At 47.7% G+C, this 25427-nt stretch overlaps 1 protein-coding gene across 2 annotated transcripts in view; it reads right to left on the minus strand.

Moving 5' to 3' along the window:
- Positions 1–9514: 9514 nt before the first annotated feature.
- The window catches only part of CASP8AP2 (caspase 8 associated protein 2), a 102183-nt gene continuing 86270 nt past the window's right edge, over positions 9515–25427 (minus strand). For both annotated transcript variants that reach the window (XM_075340128.1, XM_075340127.1), the window contains exon 10: positions 9515–12871. In XM_075340128.1, the coding sequence (XP_075196243.1) occupies positions 12809–12871 (63 nt within the window). In that variant the 3' untranslated portion in view covers positions 9515–12808. The remainder of the gene's footprint in view (positions 12872–25427) is intronic.

A 25427-nucleotide genomic window follows, 5' to 3' on the forward strand; every position in this document is an offset into this window, starting at 1 on the left:
GAAACCACCTTAGGGAGAAAGTCCGGAGTCGGACGGAGAACCACCTTGTCTTGATGAAAAACCAAAAAAGGTGACTCCGAAGAGAGCGCAGCTAAATCAGAGACTCTCCTGAGAGAAGTTATGACCACTAGGAAGACCACCTTCTGTGAAAGACGAAACAAAGAAACCTCCCTAAGAGGCTCAAAGGGGGGTTTCTGCAAAACCGTGAGAACCAAATTGAGGTCCCAGGGATCCAAGGGCCGCCGGTAAGGCGGAATGATGTGAGATGCACCTTGCATGAAGGTGCGGACCTGAGCCAGCCGGGCGATACGCCGCTGGAACAGCACTGACAGAGCCGAGACTTGTCCCTTGAGAGAGTGGAGGGACAGTCCCAGCTGCAGACCGGACTGTAGAAAGGACAGAAGGGTCGGCAAGGAAAAAGGCCAAGGAGAATGGCCGGAAGAGCGACACCAGGACAGGAAAATCTTCCAAGTCCTGTGATAGATCTTGGCAGAGGAAGACTTACGGGCCCGAATCATAGTGGAGATGACTTCAGGGGGGATACCAGAAGCCGTCAAGATCCAGGACTCAAGAGCCACGCCGTCAATCTGAGAGCCGCAGAATTCTGGCGGAAAAACGGACCTTGTGAGAGAAGGTCTGGACGGTCCGGAAGACGCCACGGCACCTCTACGGACAGATGGAGCAGGTCTGGGTACCAAGCTCGCCTGGGCCAGTCCGGAGCAATGAGGATGACTCGACGGCCCTCCATTCTGATCTTGCGCAGAACTCTGGGCAAGAGAGCTAGAGGGGGAAACACGTAGGACAGACGAAACTGGGACCAGTCTTGAACCAGAGCGTCCGCGGCGAAGGCCTGAGGATCGTGGGAGCGAGCCACGTAAACCGGAACCTTGTTGTTGTGATGGGATGCCATTAGGTCCACTTCCGGAGTGCCCCACTTGCGGCAGATTGACTGAAACACTGCCGGATGTAGGGACCACTCGCCACTGTCCACGGTTTGATGGCTGAGATAATCTGCTTCCCAGTTTTCCACGCCTGGGATGTGGACTGCGGATATAGTGGACTTGGAGTCCTCCGTCCATTGAAGGATGCATTGTACCTCCAACATTGCCAGGCGGCTGCGTGTCCCGCCTTGGTGATTGATGTAGGCAACCGCTGTCGCGTTGTCTGACTGGACTCGGATGTGCTTGCCCGCCAACAGGTGGTGAAAGGCTAGGAGAGCTAGAAGCACAGCTCTGGTTTCCAGCACATTGATCGAGAGGGCTGACTCGGACGGAGTCCAAGTGCCCTGCGCTCGGTGGTGGAGACATACCGCTCCCCAGCCGGATAGACTGGCATCCGTGGTGAGGATCACCCAGGACGGGGCCAGGAAGGAGCGCCCCTGAGACAGAGAGAGGGCCCGAAGCCACCACTGAAGAGAGGTCCTGGTCTGTGGTGACAGAGCCACTAACCTGTGCAAGGAGGAAGGCCGCTTGTCCCAACAGCGGAGAATGTCCAGCTGCAGTGGACGCAGATGGAACTGGGCAAAGGGAACAGCCTCCATTGACACCACCATCTGACCCAGCACCTGCATCAGGTGCCTGATGGAATAACGGCGGGGCCTCAGCAGAGAGAGCAACGCCAGTTGAAGGGACTGCTGTTTGATTAAGGGCAGCTTCACAAGTGCCGGCAGAGTCTCGAACTGCATCCCTAGGTACGTGAGCCTCTGGGTCGGAGTCAGAGTGGATTTGGGCAGATTGACAAGCCACCCGAATTGGGCTAGAGTGGCGAGAGTGAGCGAGACACTCCGCTGACAGTCTGCGCTGGATGCAGCCTTGACTAGAAGGTCGTCCAGGTAAGGAATCACTGCCAACCCCTGGAGGTGCAGAACCGCAACCACTGCTGCCATGACCTTGGTGAATACCCAAGGGGCCGTGGCTAACCCGAAGGGGAGAGCCACGAATTGGAAATGTTCCTCTCCGATTGCAAAACGTAACCTACGCTGGTGTGAAACTGCAATTGGCACATGCAGATAGGCATCTCTGATGTCGATGGATGCCAGGAAATCTCCTTGGGTCATTGAGGCAATGACTGATCGCAGAGACTCCATGCGAAAATGCCGCACCTGAACATGCTTGTTGAGAAGCTTGAGATCCAGGATGGGCCGGAAGGAACCGTCCTTTTTGGGGACTAGGAAGAGATTTGAGTAGAAACCTCTGAACCGTTCCCGGGCGGGAACCGGTACAATTACTCCGTTGGCCTGCAAGGATACCACGGCCTGAGAGAAGGCGGCGGCCTTGGAGCAGGGGGGAGTTGACAGAAAAAATCTGTTTGGCGGGCTGGAAGAGAATTCTATCCTGTAGCCGTGGGAGATGATATCCCGCACCCACTGATCGGAGACGTGTTGAAACCACACGTCGCCAAAGTGGGAGAGCCTGCCACCGACTAAGGACGTTGCTGGCGCGGACAAATAGTCAAGAGGAGGCTGCCTTAGTGGCAGCAGCTCCTGCGGTCTTCTGTGGACGCGCTTTTGTGCGCCAGCTGGATTTTTGGTCCTTGGCTGAGATAGTGGACGAGGCCGAGGGCTTAGAGGACGACCAGTTGGAGGAACGAAAGGAACGAAACCTCGACTGGTTCCTACCCTGGACAGGTTTCCTGGTTTTGGTTTGTGGCATGGAAGTACTCTTCCCGCCAGTAGCCTCCTTAATAATTTCATCCAGCTGTTCACCGAACAGCCTGGACCCAGCAAAAGGGAGTCCAGCAAGGAACTTCTTTGAGGAAGCATCTGCCTTCCACTCTCGAAGCCACAGGATCCTGCGGATAGCGAGGGAATTAGCCGAAGCCACCGCAGTGCGGTGAGAAGCCTCCAGCATGGCAGACATGGCATAGGATGAAAAAGCTGAAGCTTGGGAAGTTAAGGCAACCATTTCGGGCATAGATTCCCTGGCGAGGGAATGCATCTCCTCCAGAGAAGCAGAGACGGCTTTGAGAGCCCACACTGCTGAAAAAGTTGGGGAGAACGAGGCTCCTGCCGCCCCATATCCAGATTTGGCCAGAAGGTCGACCTGGCGGTCAGTGGAATCCTTAAGAGAGGTGCCATCAGCCACTGATACAACGGTCCGGGCTGAGAGTCTAGACACCGGGGGGTCTACCTTTGGTGAATGAGCCCACTCCTTGACCACCTCAGGTGGAAAGGGAAAACGGTCATCAGAACCGCGCTTTGGAAAGCGTTTGTCAGTACAGGCCCTAGGCTTGGTCACAGCGGCCTAAAAACTGGAGTGGTTAAAGAACACACTCTTTGTCCTCTTAGGCGAGGTAAACTGGTGCTTTTCTGCCAGAGAGGGTTGCTCCTCTGATACTGGCGGATTGAGATCCAGTACAGAATTAATGGACGCAATCAAATCACTAACATCTGAGTCACTTTCGGACAGATCAATGGGGCACATGGAGTTAGCCTCCGAGCCCCATGTAAAGGCATCCTCCTCGTCCGGCGAGTCAGCTTCTGAAACAGAGCCGCAGGACGAGGAAGGAGAGGGAGCCCTGCGTCTCCTCTTGGGAGGACGGGGTCTGAGACCAGATGATGAATCCTCTGTGAGCTCCGCTGAGAGAGCCCTAGCAGCAGAGGCACCCTGTGAAGGGGGCTGATGCATAGTCAGTAAAGTCCTGGACAAAAGTCCCATGGACTCAGCAAAAGACTGGGAGAGAGACCTAGAAAAGGATTCTACCCAAGCCGGGGGTTCAGCCACAGGAGCAGGAGCAGCCTGAGAGACCACTGGGGGGGGCGATTCCAGGCTGAGGCATCGTCAGGTTAGAGCAGGCATCACAATGTGGATAGGTGCTCGGTTCAGGCAGTATGAGCTTACATGCAGTGCATACTGAATACAGCTTTGGAGCCTTGCTCCTCGTGTGAGACATGCTGCTGAAGTGGGGGCTCTGCCAGAATGACCCCCAGAGAGTATATACAGGTCCACAACCGGAGGTTTGTGGCTTACCAGACCGCTGGAGCGGTTTGTGTGCCCTCCAGATCCCAAAGCCCGGACCCCCAAGCACCTCAGCAGGGATGCTGCAGCCAGTGCTGATCGCAGGGAAAACGCTGAGAAAATGGCGCCGGAGCGAAGAGAGGGGGCGGGACTCACTCTGGGAGTGGGATCTGGAGGGCCATAGAGACCTACAGGGGAGGAGACATGTACTCAGTGAGGAGTGTCTCTCCCCTGTGTAGAACGGCCGCTGAGCGGAGCCGCACTGTCCCTCTGCATGAATGACATGCGAGGGCAGTGAAACCGAAAGTAGGCCTTCGGTGAAGCCGCGGCCTAAATTTGAGCGGTGCGGCCGGCGCGCAGGCACCATCGGCGCGGTTCTCAGGCGACAGCCAGAGAACCCGCCGGAAATGTCATAAAAATCACTCAGCACACTCTCCCACAACAATAAAGTACAAGGGACCCCCATATATAAACGTCTCAGGTACTTAGCTTGCTGAGACGCAGGGTTCCAAGTCCCTAGGGATGAGTGCTCCGGTCCAGCAGGATCCTGAAGGGCTGCGGATGGAGACCGGTCTCCTGCCAAGCATGGAGAACCGTGCTGGCTCCCACTTCAAGCCAGAGCCCAGGAGGGATGGTGAAGGAGCACGGCATGTAAGGCTCCAGCCTTGGAATCAACCTTAACAGCACCGCCGACACAGTGGGGTGAGAAGGGACATGCCGGGGGTCCAGGCTTGGACCCGCTTTTCTTCAAACTCTTTCCAAAAATGAAAAATCAGATGAGAATGCATGTGTGGATGTATTCCTCCTGAACACAAACCGATAAACTGGCTAGATCTGGTTCTCCAGGGGGTGTATAAGCTCAGAGGGAGGAGCTACACTTTTGAGTGTAGTACTTTGTGTGTCCTCCGGAGGCAGAAGCTATACACCCAATGTCTGGGTCTCCCATAGGAACGATAAAGAAACTAATGGCTTCCCTCACCCACATAGCAATAGTAGATCTGGTGGCGGCATTCCCTCTATTTGGACCGCCAAAAAGAACAAACATGGAGGAGGATTTCCCCATGGCGGAGTTATGTCCGGGTATCTCAGGACACTTCTGCTGACATCCTGTGAATGAAAGACCTGCTTTCCGTGATTTGGGATTTTCACAGAAGGAGGGTAAAATAATTTCCTGGCCCCTATGGAATTTTGAATTGGGAAGAAAATTCTTGGGAAGAAAAGTCAGGTCCGGCTCAAATATTTAAAAGGATTTTGTTCTGGGGTATACTGGGCATTTTGAATCCACATGTACTTCACAAAATTCAATAATATTAGGTCATCATATTGAAAATTTTCATTTTTTTTTTGCAAAAATGTTGCTTCGGTACCAAATTTCTCACTTTTTCAGGAGGCAACACCAAAAGGTCTACCTTAGTTTGTTACCCAATGTCTTATGGGTGCAGGGATAGCCCCACATGTGGACAGAAACCTCTATTTGGACAAATGGGAGGGCTCGGAACGGAAGGAGCACCATTTCAATTTGGAAAGCAAAATTTAGCTTGAATAGATTGTGGGCACCATGTTGCATTTGCAGGGCCCCTAAGGCACCTAAACAGCAGAAACCCCACAAGTGAACCCATTTTGGAAACTGAACCCCTCAGGGAATGCCCCTTTGCATTTTTCAACCTTTTCCCACATTTCAGGCTTCAAACAAAGATAAAAATGTTTAATTTTAAGGTGAAGAATCAACAAGTGGGACCCAATTGTGAAGTTGAACGAAATGTATTGCTTATTTTAAACTTTTATAAAAAATAAATAACTGAAAAGTGGGGCGTGCAATATTATTTTGCCCCTTTAAGATAATACTTTGTAGCGCCACCTTTTGCTGCGATTACAGCTGCAAGTCGCTTTGGGTATGTCTATATCAGTTTTGCATATCGAGACTGGAATTCTTGCCCATTCTTCCTTTGCAAACAGCTCGAACTTAGTGAGGTTGAATGGAGAGCGTTTGTGAACAGCAGTTTTCAGCTCTTTCCACAGATTCTCGGTTGGATTCAGGTCTAGACTTTGACTTGGCCATTCTAATACCTGGATACGTTTATTTGTGAGCCATTTCATTGTAGATTTTGCTTTATGTTTTGGATCATTGTCTTGTTGAAAGTCAAATCTCCATCCCAGTCTCAGGTCTTGGGCAGACGTCAACAGGTTTTCTTCAAGAATGGTCCTGTATTTGGCTCCATCCATCTTACCATCAATTTTAACCATCTTCCCTCTCCCTGCTGAATAAAAGCAGGCCCAAACCAGGATGCTACCACCAGCATGTTTGACAGTGGGGATGGTGTATTCAAGGTGATGAGCTGTGTTGCTTTGACGTCAAACATATCGTTTGGCATTGTGCCCAAATAGTTTGATTTTGGTTTCACCTGAGCAGAGCACCTTCTTCCACATGTTTGGTGTGTCTCCCAGGTGGCTTGTGGCAAACTTTAAATTACACTTTTTATGGAAGACAAGGAACGGAAGACGCATCATTTGATTTTTGGAAAAGCTGAACTAAATTGCGGGCAGCATGTTGCATTTGTTGGGCCACTAATTTACCTATATTGCAGAAGCCCCCCACAAGTGACCCCATTTTGGAAACTAGACCACTTAAGGATCTTATTCAGAGGTATGGTGAATATTTTAAACTCAGAGGTACTTCACGAAAATGTTGCTGCAGCACCAAATTTCTCAGTTTTAGGCTATGTGCCCACGATCCGGTGACATCTGCGTCTAGGAAGCAGCGTCAGCCCTCCTGCGAGATGCAAGTGTTATCCATAGGGGCACTGCAGACTTCATCTCTATTCTCCCCACGGAGAACACGCTTGTCTCAATAGCATGAATGGACATGCTGCAGCTCGGGAAGACACGTTGCAGGTCAGTTTATGCTACGGAGAAAAGAAGCACAGTGGAGATTACATTTCTATAAATCCCATACACTGTGCTCCAAAACACTGCAAACCCAGATCATGGGCATGCAGCCTAAAAAGCTAGAACAGAAAGAGGTAAAAACCACATATATAATGTCCCACCCCCTATATATTATACACTTGCACCCTTTAGTGCCTATCATGTGGCACTAAAGGGTGTTTAGCCCAAAAATAATAAATAAAAAAAAAACGAAATGGGCCGCCCCTCTATTTTTGATAGCCAGCTAGGGTTAAGCAGACAGCTGTAGCCTGCAGACCCCAGCTATCTGTTTCACTCTGGCTGGTGATCCAATTTGGAGGTCACACTACACTTTTTTATAATTATTTAGTTATAAATAATTAAAAAAAAAAAAAGAACAAAACAAAATATGGGGTCCTTTCCCAAATTGGATCGCCAGCCAAGATGAAAGAGACAGCTAGCATCTGGTATTTTCAGGGTGGCAAGGGCCATGTTTATTTGGCCATCCCCAGCCTAAAAATAACAAAGTAGATAAAAAAATAAAAACTAATCATGCATAACACCAAGATAAATAAATAGAAGTATATATGGCAAGTGCAAATAGAAAAAGTGTATGGGCTGTGAGGATGTAATGAACCTACGAAAATTACAATAGGGACACAAATGTAGAAAAAAATTCTACAAAAAAACGAGGTCAAAAGACAATTTTTATTGGTAAAAATAATGACCGCCACAAACGGCAGTTTGAACAAGAAAAAGAAAGGAAGGCATCACATGCGATGTGAAGGACATAGTGGCAAAACACAGGTACTCAACAGTATATAAAGAAATCAGTCCAGGGGAGGTATGTAATAACAAAAATTAAAAAGACACACAAACAATCAAATAGTAAATAGTGACCAAAAATTGGTAAAAAAAAAAAAAAAACAAAAAAACTCCAAAAGATGCAGACAAGAAAGTCATGAAACAATGAGCTGGTAAATTAGACTAATATACCACCAAACCCCAAAAATATGGGGTGTAACAATGGGCATATCACGTAATAGATGTAAGTTTAATTATATATGAAAAATAGCACAATTATGAAAGTCACCGAACTAGGGTAACCAGGAAAAATAATAATGGCATTCTAATCCACTGAGCTATCTAAAGAAATGCTGTCAAGACAAGTGAGGGAGAGCACAACATGGAGCATGCACAGAGCAGTGGTATGCCAAAAAAAAAAAAAAAAAACACTTGTGGCTCCAGCATATTCTGATGTGTGATGCACCACGTAACAGCGTGTAATACAGTGAAGATTACATGGACAAATCATGACAAGAAAAAGGAAATATACCTGGACAGAGAGAACCTGTGGGCACATGTGATGCCAAACCAAGACGCGCATGATTCGGCGTCACCTTTGTCAGGGTGTAGCGGTCATTATTTTTAACCAATAAAAATTATCTTTTGACCTCATTGTTTTTCTGTAGAATTTTTTCTACATTTGTGTCCCCAGCCTAAAAATAGCAGGCCGCAGCCGCCCGAGGAGTGACGCAGTCATTAGATGCGTCAATCCTGACGCTTCGCCCTGGCTCTTCCCCTATCCCTGGTGCGGTGCAAAACGCTAATGTATGGGGTTGATGCCAGCTGTGTAAGGTCTCCTGGCATAAACTCTAGGGGTTAGTAATGTCGAGGAGTCTATCAGAGCCAGCTCTCTTAGCATGCGCTCGCCATTTTTCAGAAGAGGAGGAGGAGAAGGAGCCGTGGGGAACTCTGCACTGATGAGGGTACTTGGGGGTGGAAGGTGACGGGGGAGAACTTTTCTTTCCCAGAAATATCCGATGGGAAAAATTAGGAGGATTGCGGTGGGAACACAACTCATGCGTCTACCATTTTAGATGATCAGGAGGAGGAAATGGACATTTGTCACCCATCTGACATATCATATGGGAGAGTTCAGAGGAGGAGGATGCTTGCGGCGAGGCGTACAACTCATGCTACCGCCATTTTAGGAGATCGGGAGGAGGGGGTACTTTAGCCACATTGGGGGACCAGGAGAGGACATTTCTCTCCTAATCCGATAGGGAGAGAATTTTTTTTTTTTTACCATTGCTGCCATTTACTATAGCATGATCGCGATTATTTGGTCTCTATCGGCAATCACGTGACCGGGGACCAGAAAAAGCGGGCCGGATCTTGATCTACAGGGTCTCAGCTATACCCGGTAGCTGAAACACAGAAGATTTTCAGACACTGGGCGGCCGCGGCACTATTCACTTTTTTTCTTACCACCGCTTTAAAACGGCGGCAAGGAATAAGTACCCTTAACTGCTGCCGTCTTAATACGTAAGGCTGTCGCAAGAGGGTTAAAAAAAAAAATATATTATATATAATAAATTATATTTTTTTAATTGATATAATTTGCACCAAATTTTGTGTAAGCACTTCAAATCCACGTTGATGGGGGAAAAAAAATGATTAATTTGGTCCCAACTGTGCCAGTGCAGGTTTTTAAGCACGGCAAATTCTTCTTTCTCTGCCTTCTTCCGTCCCCTTCATTTTCAAGACTATTTCTATATTGTTGTCAAGGAGCATAGACAGTGGAAATCTATAAACTTGGACATGAAAAATATGATTCTAATATTGCAGTAATGTAATAAAAGACAAAGTCAGAAGAGTCCAAACTTTTTTTTTTAACAAACCTTTAAATAAATGTACACAGTTTTATACAAAATACATGGCTTAATTCTTTACACACAACAATGTGGATCTGTACAAGGATTTACAGTAATAAATGGACTAAAGTAAAATTCCTATTTATAACAGCAGGAACTCAAAGGCATTTTACAGAAGTATAGAAAATCTAGATATACAAATGAAAACATTACAAGTCTTATACATCGGGAGCATTGCAGCAAATGGCTCTCATTTTAGGTAGCACTTTATTTCATTAAAGGATTGGGGCATTGCTCAGATAACCAATTTTTATTATAAAAGACAAAAGGTGATGTGTTAAGGCTCACTCACACAAGTGTGTAATTCGGGATAAGTGATATCCGATGGCTCTCGCTCCAATGTGATACTATGGGGTAGTGCAGATCTGTGTGTTTTGTTTTTTTTTTCTCATCGATTCGGCATGATAAAATCACAGCATGCTGAGAATGGCTCTGCAAATCTGCTCACGCACACGCAATCAAGTCTATGGGTGCGCGTAAACATCGGACTGCACTCCAGCAAGACCTTACAGTGATACACAAAACAATTACCATTAACACATGACAAAGGACTCAGATTATTAATAATTCGCTGGCTTAAAATAGGCTTTTTGGAATTTACTTTAAAGACATAAAAGTCAAAAACTGTTCATTGAGCATTGCTTGTGTTTATAGCAAGCGTGTTTTACAATATAAGGTATTCAGCAATTAGTGCATTTAAGGTTGGGGTCACACGAGGGTATTGGACTGGTGTGAGAATGGTACGTGATATGCTAATGACGCTTGTCTCAAATGCTGCTGTGAGCGAGAGCAGTCATTATACTGTGTGCAGAGTCTCTTGCATTTGAGAATTGGAATACAGATGCGGAGAAGACGGAGAAATTAATCTCACCAATGTCTGTCACGGTGTATATCGCACTGCATGCACGTCACCCAAGTGCAGTCCGATGTTTCACACGCGCCGATGGACTTGTATTGGTACACATGATCAGAGACATGCTGCTAATCACATCATGCTGTGACCTTTTCCCTCAGCCCGATTACACCTGAGAAAAAACTTGCAGATCTGACCTGCATCACTGACTAACATTGGACCGATTTACATGCCTGAGTGAAGAGCAGCATAATGTAGGGACGGAGACACTGATTCCAGTGAGGTCACTTACTGGACTGCTTGCTGTAGATCTACCAATAATTTCGCTCACACCAATGCTTGGCAGCTTTCTGGGTACACTGTGCATATGCAGAAAACTACCAAACAGTAGTGGGGATGAAGTTAAACAGAGCTCATGAATATGGAGAATCACATGGTAGCATGTTTACTGGTCTTCAAGTGATAAAATCATTGCTTTATCAATAGTAGGTTATGAAAACTACAGCTATATCAGACACAGCCAATGGATATTCTAAGGGATTTTCTTTTAATACTGGACAACCTCTTCATCTTAGCTAAAACAGTGTTGAAAAAAAGGTTGTCAGTATTTTTTCAAAGTGTTCCGAGAATGGATCTCTATGGGGAAGAACTAGTTAATACAGGAATGGACTTGACATGCACATTTTCTCCTAAAACGCAGGCTCTATCTTCAGGTGTTAAAGATGATGTGCACGCTTTGCTTTATAATTCAATAGGTAGTCAATGTTGCAGAAGATTCAGTGTGGAGTTAGTTTTTTCCCAAAAAGACATCTCCCTATTGAACTTTCTGCAATGCTGATAATATATTGTGTTATGCAGCAGTGCCCAAAAGGAGTATTTTCTCCAAAGCTATGATCTTCATGAAGCTGTGTGGATGTAATCAGTGCACCTCCAAATTTCTAATGAGGAATCCAGTACTTTAACATCAAACAGCAAGAGTAGACCAACCACTCTTAACAGACGTGATATATATGTAATATAAACTTTTTTTAAAAAAAAAAGTGAGTAGCCCCCTGTTATGGCAGACGGTCCTCACCTTTTAAAGTATCTCACTCTTTCTTCACTTTTCTTTGGGGAGTTTTATAGCTCCTTGCATGTGTCCTCTTAGGCTCACTTTGCATGAACCCATTCTGTAAATTGTATTCTTTAAACTAACATGCGTGCATTTAAACAACAAAAACACTGCCAATTTCAAGAACCATGCAAATATTTTCTGAACACCAGGTCTTGTTCCACTACCATATTACATTCTGCCCTTATGTAGAAAACAATTTCAAAGAGTAGATTAGAATCATGTAAAATATCTTCTTATTGCAATACATGAAATGCAATAAACTTCCAGAATTTCTTATTACATTAAACCCTTCTATTTTTCTGTAGTCCAGATGAAGCAAGTCTCCTGCTGGAAGCATTTTCCCCCCCCCCGAACTTAAAAAGGAATCGGTCAACCAAATTTCACCAGCCAACCTATTTGTGTGCATGTAGGTCTTTCAAAGAAAAGCCCAGCAATACCTTTACATGGTCAGTCCGATCGTCTGTTACTGAGAAATCAGTGTTTGAATTGATATCCAAATGAGCCTGTGGATCTGAAGCCTCTGTCACTCCAGCTCTATTCCCTGCCCAGTACCATCTGCTCCAGCTTACCTGACCATCTCTATGCTGTGTGACTTCAGGCAAAGTAGCATTAGTTAAGCAAGAAGAGGTGGCACTGGGCGGGGAACAAAGCAAGAGTGACAGAGGCTCCACATCTACAAATAGCCTAATTTGCGTATCAATTCAAATGCGGACTTCTCAGTATTGGAGGAATGGGCTGACCATGTAAAGGTATTGCTGGACTTGTGCATATAAATAATTTGGGGGTGAAGACCTGCTGATAGATGTTGTTAAAAAGCATTGTTAAATCAAAGGTCAAATGGTTATTAGCAATTATTTTGAGGTTTCAGGAAACATTTCAAACTCTAAAGAGGACTTAAAAAACCCTTAGCAACCCCAAAATTATATCAAAAGTACAATGACGTGCTGCAAAAACAGAAGAACTGGGTAACAAAACTAGATTGATATACATTAATTTGTCAATTTTAAGTTGCAAATATTGTAAGAACAAATTAAACAATTTAACGTATATTTCAGACTCCTAGACTCAAGTACAATATAATGGGGATGCTGAAAAGAGGCTGATATTCTCTACACAGTTTGTTTAATTGACCTTCTTGAGAGGTTTCTATGGTAGATATCCCATCCTATTTACAAAAATAAGATATTTATGCAGATCATCTAACTGTAATATCTTTGTGAAGGTTGATGGAAATATACAGCATATTACACAAAACAAATCATTATCAGCTGCTCGAATTTCTGCTCTTCTTGAACAACTTCATTAACTGACGAAACCGCTCTTCCACCTAAGGATATAAAAACATTTTTTAGCTTTAGCTGTACTGTATTGTGAACTACACAGGGGTAGAATGTTACTTAACCCCTTCACCCCCCCCTCCCCAGCCTATTTTCACCTTCATGACCAAAGCATTTTTCTTTTCCAGTCCTGACCAGAGTACCTTTAGGCTGTGTGCCCACATTGCAGATTTTGTGCAGACATTTTCTGTATGAAATCTGCACCTTCTGGCAGGTAAAGGCACCAAAAACGCATGAAGTCAATGGGTGGAAGGGTAAAAAAAAATAAAAAGAAAAAAAAAGCAGAAATAATGCACCAACAATTGACATGCTGCAAATTATTTTTTGCACCAAATCTGCAAGTAAAAAATAAGCAACATGCACAGAGCACTTCAGAGTTCTCATTGACTTTGTTGGCATAGCTGGCATGCAGATAGAAATGCAGATTTGGGCCACAATCTGCAACAAATCTGCTTAACACTAGAAGTCCCAGAGAGGGATCATTTAACATTTCTACCTTTGGAACCCAGAGACGGGTCGAATGACCTGAAGGATTTTAGCTAACATCCTATAATCACCGTCTTTTGTTCTGTCATTAAAGGGAACCTGTCATCAGAAATGTACCTGTAAACCTAAAAGTTTCCCCCTCTGCAGCTCCTGGGCTTGCTTCTAGCAAGCTTCCTATAGTTTTTGTGGCCCCTTTTATACCAAAATAAATACTTTATAAACTTGTACCTTTTTGTATGCAAATTTTGAAAATTATCCATGGGGGCGGGCTGCCTGGTGTCCGTTGTTATCCTCCTGCCGATTTACGCCGCCCCCGAACGCTGAATTTCAAACCTCAGGACGCCGCCCCTGGGCACCAGTGGTCCCGCGCATGCGCTGTGCGACTGCAGCGGTGCCGTGCACTGTGTGCACGTGTGACCGCTGGTGACGCTTTGCGTGGGCACGAGGTTATGGGCGGCGCTGTGAGTGTCATCAGCAAGTGCCGCCCATAACCTCGTGACCGCACTTTCCCCTTTGCCTCCTGCGTTCTGCACAAGCGTCTCCTCATAACCTGTGGTGGCCTGATCCGCTCCTCCCATCTATTTCCTGCTGCAGGGCAAGATGGGAAAGGTGACGTCGGATCATTTGGACAGCGCTTGCGCAGAATGCAGGAGGCAAAGGGGAGAGCGCGGCCACGGTATTATGGGAGGGCACTTGTGATACATTCACAGCGCCGCCCATAGTATCGTGCCTGCGACCACGTCACCAGCAGTCCTCATGTGCACGGGACCGCGGGCGCAGTGGGCGGCGTCCTGATCTATGAAATGAAGCAATGGGGGACGGCGTAAACCAGAAGGAGGGACAGTAACGGACGCAAGAGAGCCCGCCCCCATGGAGAATTTACAAGAATTGCAGACAAAAAGGTACAACTTTATAAAGTGTTTAATTTGGTTTAAAAGGGGACACAAAAAGTACAGGAACCTTGCTAGAATGCAGCCCAGGAGCTGCAGAGGGGGAAACTTTTAGGTTTAAAGCTCAATTTCTGATGACAGGTTCCCTTTAAGGCCATTACTGTCGCACCACAGGAGGTTGTTGTTTTCCATTGAGTTTGGCAATTTAATTTCTAGTTAGTTCTATTCAGTTTGGAGTAAGGGTCATTTGACCCTCTTTCAGGACTTCAGAGGGGAGCTAAAAATTTCTGGGACTTCTAGTGTTAAAAATAACACTGTGCGCACAAGGCCTTATCAGGTAACACTGAAATGTTTCAACAGATCCCAAGGATTTGGAGACTTTTATTGTGACATATTGTACTTCATGATAATGGTAAATTTAGGATGTTATATTTTTTTATTAATTTATTAAAATATTGTAAATTGAGAAAATTTTGCAAAATGTAAACTTTTACGCCATTAAGCCTTAACCCCCCTTCACAACCTTGGACGTACCTTCCTCACCCCACCTACTGCCGCCAAGCACTGGTCAGGTACGTGTGATCACTCGAGTTTTTGTATTATTTATTTTTTTTTTTACCACATCAGTTTGTGTGTCCTGCAGCCGCCAAGCCGCTGATCAGTGATGCAAAGTCCGTGCTGGATTTTGGCCAGGACCTTTTTTTCTTTTTTGTTTGAACGGTTAATAACCTTGTTGGATGTGGTTTTGAGCAATGCGAGTGTGCAGTTTTCAGAATAGTTTCACTTTTTGGCATTTTCTGTCATCTAAGCCTCTCAGTCACTACAAATGTGATGTGGTCCCTAAAAAAAATGGTTTTGTAAATTTTGTTGGAAAAATGCTGATAAACTTTCAATCTTTCAAGCAAAAAAAAAAAAATGAATTTATTTCAAACATTGTACTGATGTAAAGTAGACGTGTAGGAAGTTTTATTTTTAACTATTTTGTGTGACAAATCTCTGGTTTAAAGGTATACAAAGTCAAAGTTTGAAACCTGACACTTTCAACATTTTTGCCAAATTTCGGGGGGAGGGGTTCCTACAAAAACGCTAAAAATATCATCCTAGATTTACCACTAAAGCCTGCTTTACACGTTACACGTTTGTGCGGCACGGGCAATTTCTTGCCCGTATCGCACAATGCTGTAACCCCCATCACACACTTACCATCCAAACGACCTTGCTATGGGCGGCAAACATCCACTTCCTGAATGGGGAGGGACGTTCGGCATCACAGCGACATCACACAGCGGCCGGCCAGTAGAAGCGGAGGGGCGGAGATGAGCGGTACGTAAACATCCCGGCCACCTCCTTCCTTCAGCATTGCCGGCGGCCGCAGGTAAGCTGCAGTTCATCGTTCCCAGGGTGTCACACGGAGCTGTGTGTGCTGCCTTGGGAACAATGAACTAACAGGATGTTCGATTTTTTGAAAATGAGCGACGTGTCAGCGATGAACGAGAAGGTGAGTATTTCTGCTCATTCATAGCTGTCACACGCTACGATATCACTAATGATGCCGGATGTGCGTCACTTACGACGTAACACCGCCATCTCGTTAGATATATCGTAGCGTGTAAAGCCCGCTTAACATGAATGACAATAAATAAAAAAAAAAACAAAAAAAAAACAACAATCACTGGGATCCATTGAACACTCTAGAGTTATTATCTATCAAACGGACACTGGTCAGAATTGTAAAAATAGGCCTGGTCATGAAGGTGACTGGATGGTGAAGGGGTTAAACCAGAGCGTTGTGTCACAAAATAGTTACTACGGTAGATAACATTTCCCTCATGTCTACTTTACATCAGTGCAATTTTTGAAACACTTTTTAAATTTTTTAGGAAGTTAGAGGGGTTTAAAGTTAATCAGCAATTTCCCATTTTTCCAATAAAATTTACAAAACCATTCTTTTTAAATGACCACATCATATTTGAAGTGACTGAGGTGCCTATTTGACTGAAAATACCCAAAAGTGACACCATTGTAAAAACTGTACTCCTCAAAATAACTTCACCCCCCCCCAATCACCTGCTACTCCTCTTCAGGCCATCTACATAGAACAGACAAGAAGCTAGTGGTGGTATTACCGTCTGTAGTGCAGGAGATCATCTTCTGGTCCTCCTCATTGTCACCCAAATCTGCGCTGAAGATATTATGAGGCTGGGCTGGCTAGTATCACCTTGTATACTTTCTTCCTCCATCTCCACCTGATCCACACGCAAAGCTACCTCATTAATTGTGAGCGTATCAGTAGAGACAGATGCAGGATGGTTACGCGGATTATAGCGTAATCGTCACTCACCATCTTGGTTTATTCCTCAAAGTTTTGCAGAACCGCTCAGATGTCACACACTCATGGCCACTCATCCATTCTTATGCCAGGGGTTGACCATTATACCGAAAGGCATGTTGAGGCTGGTACTCAACTACAGCCCTCTACTGCTCACAAAGCCTTGCCAACATATGTTATGTTGAGTTCCAGCAAGTTGGCAGGTCGCAAAGCATTCAGTGACATGACACTTGAGAGTGCTGCTGCAGTAATGCCAGAATGGCGGCAGCTGTAGGTGACCTGGCGCACAAGCAGCATACCTAGACAAATAGCTCAGGCAAACATGGCTAGGTTTTCAGAAAGCGCTGAACCACTAAGTTGAGCATGTCGGCCAAACATGGGACGTGTGTTAGCGTGCCAGCTTCAGAGCTGCCACCAAATTACAGCCATTATCACACATAGCCATGCCTAGCTGGAGAGTCAGCAGGCAGAGCCACAGATCTGTTGGACCTTTCAACAACTTTATGGACCTTCCCAGTAACTGCATTAGTCAGGGCACAAGTGATGTTATGGGACATGTGACTGTCTAAGGTGGGGATGGCACACTGGGAGAAATAGTGGCGGCTGGTGACGGCCGCTGCCATCAGGTTGCAAAAAGCTTTAATGTCCACAAACCTAAACGGCAACATTTCCTTGGCAAGCAGTTTGGAAACGTGGTAGTTTGGTGTTTAGTGGCCTGTGGGTAGGTAGCTGGGCATTTCCCCTTGTGATCCAAGGCCTGGGGTTCGAGACAGCTGAATGGCGAGTTGGGACAAGGAAGTAGACATGGTGGCGGCGAATGTGCAACGACAGTTACGGGGTGGGAGGTACACGTGCCTTCATCCTGGACAGGGGTTTGCCCAGCAAGCAGCACAAAGGAAAGAGGCAGTGGTGTCACCTGCAGAGACAGATTGTGGCCCTAGACGTTCAGCCCACATAGTTGAGTGCTTGGATGACATGTGCTTGAGCATGCTGGTGCTGGTCAGGCTGGTAGTAGTCTGGCCCCTAGGATGCAAATCACAGTTTTCTTTTCTCCTGCACTATTTGTAAAAAAAAAGCACCAGACTGAAGAACACCTAACCCTTAGCTTGTAATCTGGCTTGGGTGGGTGCTTTGGGGAACAGTTGTCTGCATTCTTCCTCTGCCACCCCCCTGCCTCTTCCTGCCTGTTGCAGTGTTACGCACTCACCCAGTATGCACTGCTGTGCTCGCTCTGCATGTCACCTTACGAGGTTGGGTCAGTCACTTCATCATCCACCACCTCGTCTTCTACTTCCACACTCTGGTCCTCCCTGACTTGTAGGCTTAATATGTTGACATGTGTTAGATATGGCCCCCATGCTTCTGGTCATCCTAAAATAAAAAAGCTTTACTTACCTCCGCCAGCGTTTCTCCCCGGTGTCCCTGCTTCCACTGTGATCAGGCACGCAGAGATGAAGTCACTCTGCTGTGCCGATCACATGACCGGCAGCAAGAACCAGAAAGTGGAGGAACAGAAGCACGGAGGGAGACAGGAGGGAGATCAGCGCTGGAGGAGGTAAGGAAAGAGTGTTTTATTTTACTATGGGCAGCAGCATGGGGGCGATATCTAACACAGGGGAACGTGTGCAATCCATAGGGGGCCATAGGCAACACAGGGGAACGTGTGCAATCCATAGGGGGCCATAGGCAGCACAGGGGAACGTGTGCAATCCATAGGGGGCCATAGGCAGCACAGGGGAACGTGTGCAATCCATAGGGGGCCATAGGCAGCACAGGGGAACGTATGCAATCCATAGGGGGCCATAGGCAGCACAGGAGAATGTGTGCAATCCATAGAGGGCCATAGGCTTCACAGAGGGACGTGTGCAATCCATAGGGGGCCATAGGCATCACAGAGGGACGTGTGCAATCCATAGGGGGCCATAGGCAGCACAGGGGAACGTTTGCTATCCATAGGGGGCCATAGGCAGCACAGGGGAACGTGTGTAATCCATAGGGGGCCATAGGCAGCACAGGGGAACGTATGCAATCCATAGGGGGCCATAGGCAGCACAGGAGAATGTGTGCAATCCATAGAGGGCCATAGGCAGCACAGGGGAACGTGTGCCAGCACAAGGGGGCTATATTCAATATAAGGGGGCAATATCCAGATTAAGGGGGCAAATTTTAGGATGGGGGGCTATGAGGGACATATACCCTATATGATTTGTTAGACGGACACTGGCATTATAAGATGGACCCCATTTAACAAAAAAAAAAAATTCTCTTTTCCTTCACCAAATTTGGGGGTGCGTCTTATAATCAGGTGCGTCTTATAAAGCGAAAAATACGGTATTTTGTATTGTGTGACTATCTGGATTAAAGGAATACAGTAATCAAAATTTGAAAACTGGTAATTTTTAAAAATGTCAAATTTCTGATATTTTTATAACTAAATAAACATATTGACCTTAATTTACCATTATCATAAAATATAATGTGTGAGATCCAAAGGAAGGTATAAACAGGCGGCACTCGTCGGCATCCAAATAGCGGTATTTTATTTTTTCATTATTTCATGCGAAAAGAAGGTACAAGTAGTGGGGGAGGGTGAGAAGTTCACAACGCCGGACAACGACGAGCAGTGCCGCACTCCTTGTGCTTCAACGGGTCCTGTGACCCGTTGAAGCACAAAGAGTGCGAAACGGCTCGCCGTTGTGAGCTTCTCCTCACCCTCCCCCACCACTTGTACCCTCTTTTCGCATGAAATAATGAAAAAATAAAATACCGCTATTTGGATGCAGACGAAAGCCACCTGTTTCTACCTTCCTTTGGATTCACACATGGTCTGCATTCTTCTGGGACGTGCACCCGGTTCTTCAAGTATGAGGAATGATTTAACAGCATATTACCGCTTGGATTAGCTGTGCCCGGTTGCACTATCATTGCTACTTATTAAAATATGTGTCAAAAAAAAAAAAAAAAAAAAACACTGGGATATGTTGAAACATTGCAGAGTTATTGGCACATAATGTGACATTATTATTATTATTTATTATTATAGCGCCATTTATTCCATGGCGCTTTACAAGTGAGAGAGGGTATACGTACAAAAATCATTAACAGTACAAGACAGACTGGTATAGGAGGAGAGAGGACCCTGCCCGCGAGGGCTCACAGTCTACAGGGAATGGGTGATGGTACAATAGGTGAGGACATGTCAGATTTTAAAATATTTGGGTCACTAAGGGTTAACCCTAAAACAGTATTTGACCTAAAAGGTTCTACTATAAAAACAGTGAGAAAAATAGTTTTAAAGGCGTTGTAAGAATATACAGCAATGTAATATCGTACAAACAAGTTAGACCCAAGGAAAACTATTTGTAATAAGTCTCACTTGAGTAATCTGGGGAAGAAGGGAATTTTGTTTACTTACCGTAAATTCCTTTTCTTCTAGCTCCAATTGGGAGACCCAGACAATTGGGTGCATAGCTTCTGCCTCCGGAGGCCACACAAAGTATTACACTTAAAAGTGTAAAGCCCCTCCCCTTCTGCCTATACACCCCCCCGTGCATCACGGGCTCCTCAGTTTTGGTGCAAAAGCAGGAAGGAGGAAACTTATAAATTGGTCTAAAGTAAATTCAATCCGAAGGAAGTTCGGAAAACTGAAAACCATTCAACATGAACAACATGTGTACACAAAGAACAACAGCCCGAAGGGAACAGGGGCGGGTGCTGGGTCTCCCAATTGGAGCTAGAAGAAAAGGAATTTACGGTAAGTAAACAAAATTCCCTTCTTCTTTGTCGCTCCATTGGGAGACCCAGACAATTGGGACGTCCAAAAGCAGTCCCTGGGTGGGTAAAATAATACCTCGTAATAGAGCCGTAAAACGGCCCCTTCCTACAGGTGGGCAACCGCCGCCTGAAGGACTCGCCTACCTAGGCTGGCATCTGCCGAAGCATAGGTATGCACCTGATAGTGTTTCGTGAAAGTGTGCAGGCTCGACCAGGTAGCCGCCTGACACACCTGCTGAGCCGTAGCCTGGTGCCGCAAAGCCCAAGACGCACCCACGGCTCTGGTAGAATGGGCCTTCAGCCCTGAGGGAACCGGAAGCCCAGAAGAACGGTAGGCTTCGAGAATTGGTTCCTTGATCCACCGAGCCAGGGTTGATTTGGAAGCCTGTGACCCTTTACGCTGGCCAGCGACAAGGACAAAGAGTGCATCCGAGCGGCGCAGGGGCGCCGTACGAGAAATGTAGAGTCTGAGTGCTCTCACCAGATCTAACAAGTGCAAATCCTTTTCACATTGGTGAACTGGATGAGGACAAAAAGAGGGTAAGGAGATATCCTGATTGAGATGAAAGGGGGATACCACCTTAGGGAGAAATTCCGGAACCGGACGCAGAACCACCTTGTCCTGGTGAAACACCAGGAAAGGGGCTTTGCATGACAGCGCTGCTAGCTCAGACACTCTCCGAAGAGAAGTGACTGCTACTAGGAAGACCACTTTCTGCGAAAGGCGTGAAAGAGAAATATCCTTCATTGGCTCGAAAGGTGGTTTCTGAAGAGCCATCAGCACCCTGTTCAGATCCCAGGGTTCTAACGGACGCTTGTAAGGAGGGACTATGTGACAAACCCCCTGCAGGAACGTGCGTACCTGTGGAAGTCTGGCTAGGCGCTTCTGAAAAAACACAGAGAGTGCTGAGACTTGTCCCTTAAGGGAGCCGAGCGACAAACCCTTTTCCAATCCGGATTGAAGGAAGGAAAGAAAAGTGGGTAAGGCAAATGGCCAGGGAGTAAAACCCTGATCAGAGCACCAGGATAAGAATATCCTCCACGTCCTGTGGTAGATCTTGGCGGACGTTGGTTTCCTAGCCTGTCTCATAGTGGCAATGACCTCTTGAGATAACCCTGAAGACGCTAGGATCCAGGACTCAATGGCCACACAGTCAGGTTGAGGGCCGCAGAATTCAGATGGAAAAACGGTCCTTGAGACAGCAAGTCTGGTCGGTCTGGTAGTGCCCACGGTTGGCCCACCGTGAGATGCCACAGATCCGGGTACCACGACCTCCTCGGCCAGTCTGGAGCGACGAGGATGGCGCGGCGGCAGTCGGACCTGATCTTGCGTAACACTCTGGGCAACAGTGCCAGAGGAGGAAACACATAAGGCAGTTGAAACTGCGACCAATCCTGAACTAGTGCGTCTGCCGCCAGAGCTCTGTGATCTTGAGACCGTGCCATGAATGCCGGGACCTTGTTGTTGTGCCGGGACGCCATTAGGTCGACGTCCGGCATCCCCCAGCGGCAACAGATCTCTTGAAACACGTCCGGGTGAAGGGACCATTCCCCTGCGTCCATGCCCTGGCGACTGAGAAAGTCTGCTTCCCAGTTTTCTACGCCCGGGATGTGAACTGCGGATATGGTGGAGGCTGTGGCTTCCACCCACAGCAGAATCCGCCGGACTTCCTGGAAGGCTTGCCGACTGCGTGTTCCGCCTTGGTGGTTGATGTATGCCACCGCGGTGGAGTTGTCCGACTGAATTCGGATCTGCCTGCCTTCCAGCCAAGGCTGGAACGCCTTTAGGGCAAGATACACTGCCCTTATCTCCAGAACATTGATCTGAAGGGAGGACTCTGGCTGAGTCCAGGTACCCTGAGCCCTGTGGTGGAGAAAGACCGCTCCCCACCCTGATAGACTCGCGTCCGTCGTGACCACCGCCCAGGATGGGGGTAGGAAGGATTTCCCCTTCGACAATGAAGTGGGAAGAAGCCACCACCGAAGGGAGGCTTTGGCTGCCTGAGAAAGGGAGACGTTCCTGTCGAGGGACGTCGACTTCCTGTCCCATTTGCGGAGAATGTCCCATTGAAGTGGACGCAGATGAAACTGCGCAAAAGGAACTGCCTCCATTGCTGCTACCATCTTCCCTAGGAAGTGCATGAGGCGCCTCAAGGGGTGTGACTGGCCTTGAAGGAGAGATTGCACCCCTGTCTCTAGTGAACGCTGTTTGTCCAGCGGAAGCTTCACTATCGCTGAGAGAGTATGAAACTCCATGCCGAGATATGTCAGTGATTGGGCCGGTGTCAGATTTGACTTTGGGAAATTGATGATCCACCCGAATCTCTGGAGAGTCTCCAGAGCAATGTTCAGGCTGTGTTGGCATGCCACTTGAGAGGGTGCCTTGACCAGCAGATCGTCTAAGTAAGGGATCACCGAGTGTCCCTGAGAGTGTAGGACTGCTACTACTGTTGCCATGACCTTGGTGAAGACCCGTGGGGCTGTCGCCAGGCCGAAAGGCAGTGCCACGAACTGAAGGTGTTCGTCCCCTATGGCGAAACGCAGGAAGCGCTGATGCTCTGGTGCAATCGGTACGTGGAGATAAGCATCTTTGATGTCGATTGATGCTAGGAAATCTCCTTGGGACATTGAGGCGATGACGGAGCGGAGCGATTCCATCCGGAACCGCCAGGTTTTTACGTGTTTGTTGAGCAGTTTTAGGTCCAGAACAGGACGGAAAGATCCGTCCTTTTTTGGCACCACAAACAAGTTGGAGTAAAAACCGAGACCCTGTTGCTGAAGAGGAACAGGGATCACCACTCCTTCTGCCTTCAGAGTGCACACCGCCTGAAGAAGAGCATCGGCTCACTCGGGGGGCGGAGATGTTCTGAAGAATCGAGTCAGAGGACGAGAGCTGAACTCTATCCTGTAACCGTGAGACAGAATGTCTCTCACCCAACGGTCTTGTACCTGTGGCAGCCAGGCGTCGCAAAAGCGGGAGAGCCTGCCACCGACCGAGGATGCGGTGTGAAGAGGCCGAAAGTCATGAGGAGGCCGCTTTGGGAGCGGTTCCTCCGGCGGTCTTTTTAGGACGTGACTTAGACCGCCATGAATCGGAGTCCCTCTGACCCTTCTGTGGCCTGTTGGACGAGGAGAATTGAGACCTGCCCGCGGGCCGAAAGGACCGAAACCTCGATTGTACCTTCCGTTGTGGAGGTCTGTTTGGTTTGGACTGGGGTAAGGATGAGTCCTTTCCCTTGGATTGTTTAATGATTTCATCCAATCGCTCCCCAAACAGGCGGTCGCCAGAAAATGGCAAACCGGTTAAGAACTTTTTGGAAGCAGAGTCTGCCTTCCATTCACGTAGCCACATGGCCCTGCGGACTGCCACCGAATTGGCGGAAGCTACCGCCGTACGGCTCGCAGAGTCCAGGACAGCATTAATGGCGTAGGACGCAAACGCCGACGCCTGAGAGGTTGAGGACACCACCTGCGGAGCAGAGGCACGTGTGACTGCATTAATCTGCGAGTGACAAGCTGAGATAGCTTGGAGTGCCCATACGGCTGCGAATGCCGGAGCAAAGGACGCGCCGATAGCTTCATAGATGGATTTCAACCAGAGCTCCATCTGTCTGTCAGTGGCATCTTTGAGTGAAGCCCCATCTTCCACTGCAACTATGGATCTAGCCGCCAGTCTGGAGACTGGAGGATCCACCTTGGGACACTGAGCCCAACCCTTGACAACGTCAGGGGGGAAGGGATAACGTGTGTCCTTAAGGCGCTTAGAAAAGCGCTTATCTGGACAAGCTCGGTGTTTCTGGACTGCCTCTCTGAAGTCGGAGTGATCCAGAAACGTACTCATTGTACGCTTAGGAAACCTAAAACGGAATTTCTCCTGCTGAGAAGCTGACTCCTCAATTGGAGGAGCTGGGGGAGAAAGGTCCAACACCTGATTGATGGACGCTATAAGGTCATTCACTATGGCGTCTCCTTCAGGTGCATCTAGGTTGAGAGCGGCCTCAGGATCAGAATCCTGATCTGCCACCTCCGCTTCATCCTCTAGAGAGTCCTCCTGCTGAGACCCTGAGCAGTGTGATGAAGTCGAGGGAAGCTCCCAGCGAGCCCGCTTAGGCGGTCTGGGACTGCGGTCCGTGTCAGAGACCTCACCTTGGGACCTATGAGTCACCCCAGGAGCACTTTGCTGCTCCAACCGAGGGGGGCCTGGGGTCAATGATTCAACAGTGCCCGGGGCCTGTGTTACCGGCCTGGACTGCAAGGCTTCTAGTATCTTAGCAGACTATTTATCCATACTCTCAGAAAGTTTGTCAGCGAATACTGCAAACTCCGTCCCTGTCACCTGGACAGTGGTAGCAGGTGGTTCCACTTGGGCCACCAGTGGCAGAGGCTCCGGCTGAGTAAGTGCCACAGGGGCCGAGCATTGCACACAGTGAGGGTAGGTGGAACCTGCCGGTAGTATAGCCGCACATGAGGTACAGGTTGCAAAGTAAGCCTGTGCTTTGGCACCCTTGCTTTTTGCGGACGACATGCTGTTGTCTCCTCTGAGTACAATCCGGGAGGGTATATAGCCAAAAATCAACAGTGCGACCGTACAGAGTAAATGTATAGCATATAAGCATCTATATATACACTTCGGCACCCAGGGGGGCCAGCACCTAGAAACAGGTGCGGCTTACCGACCGCCCAAAGCGGTTGTGTGACCACCAGATTCCCTGCCTGGGCCTCCCAGAGCCGTGTTGTCTCTCCTCTCCAGCTTCAGAAGTGCTGACAGGAATGGCTGCCGGCGTTCTGTGAGGAGGAGGGGGCCGTGGGCGTGCCCTAGAAAGTGCGGGAATCTGGTGCCCCACGGTGCTCAGTGAGGGGGGAGGAGGATACAAAGTATGCTCCAGCCCTCAGCGCTGACGTCCAGTGCAGCGTCCCTCCCTTCCCCTGACTGGCAGGCCCGGGGGCGGGAATATGCGGTACTAGGCCGCAAAAACCGGGGACTAAAGTTATAAGCGCGGCCGGCAAATAAGCGCGGTCAGCGCGGTAGTCCCGGCGCACTAACACACCCAGCAGTGCTGCAGCGTG

This window comes from Anomaloglossus baeobatrachus, chromosome 3, assembly GCF_048569485.1.
Source record: "Anomaloglossus baeobatrachus isolate aAnoBae1 chromosome 3, aAnoBae1.hap1, whole genome shotgun sequence".
Taxonomy (NCBI): domain Eukaryota; kingdom Metazoa; phylum Chordata; class Amphibia; order Anura; family Aromobatidae; genus Anomaloglossus; species Anomaloglossus baeobatrachus.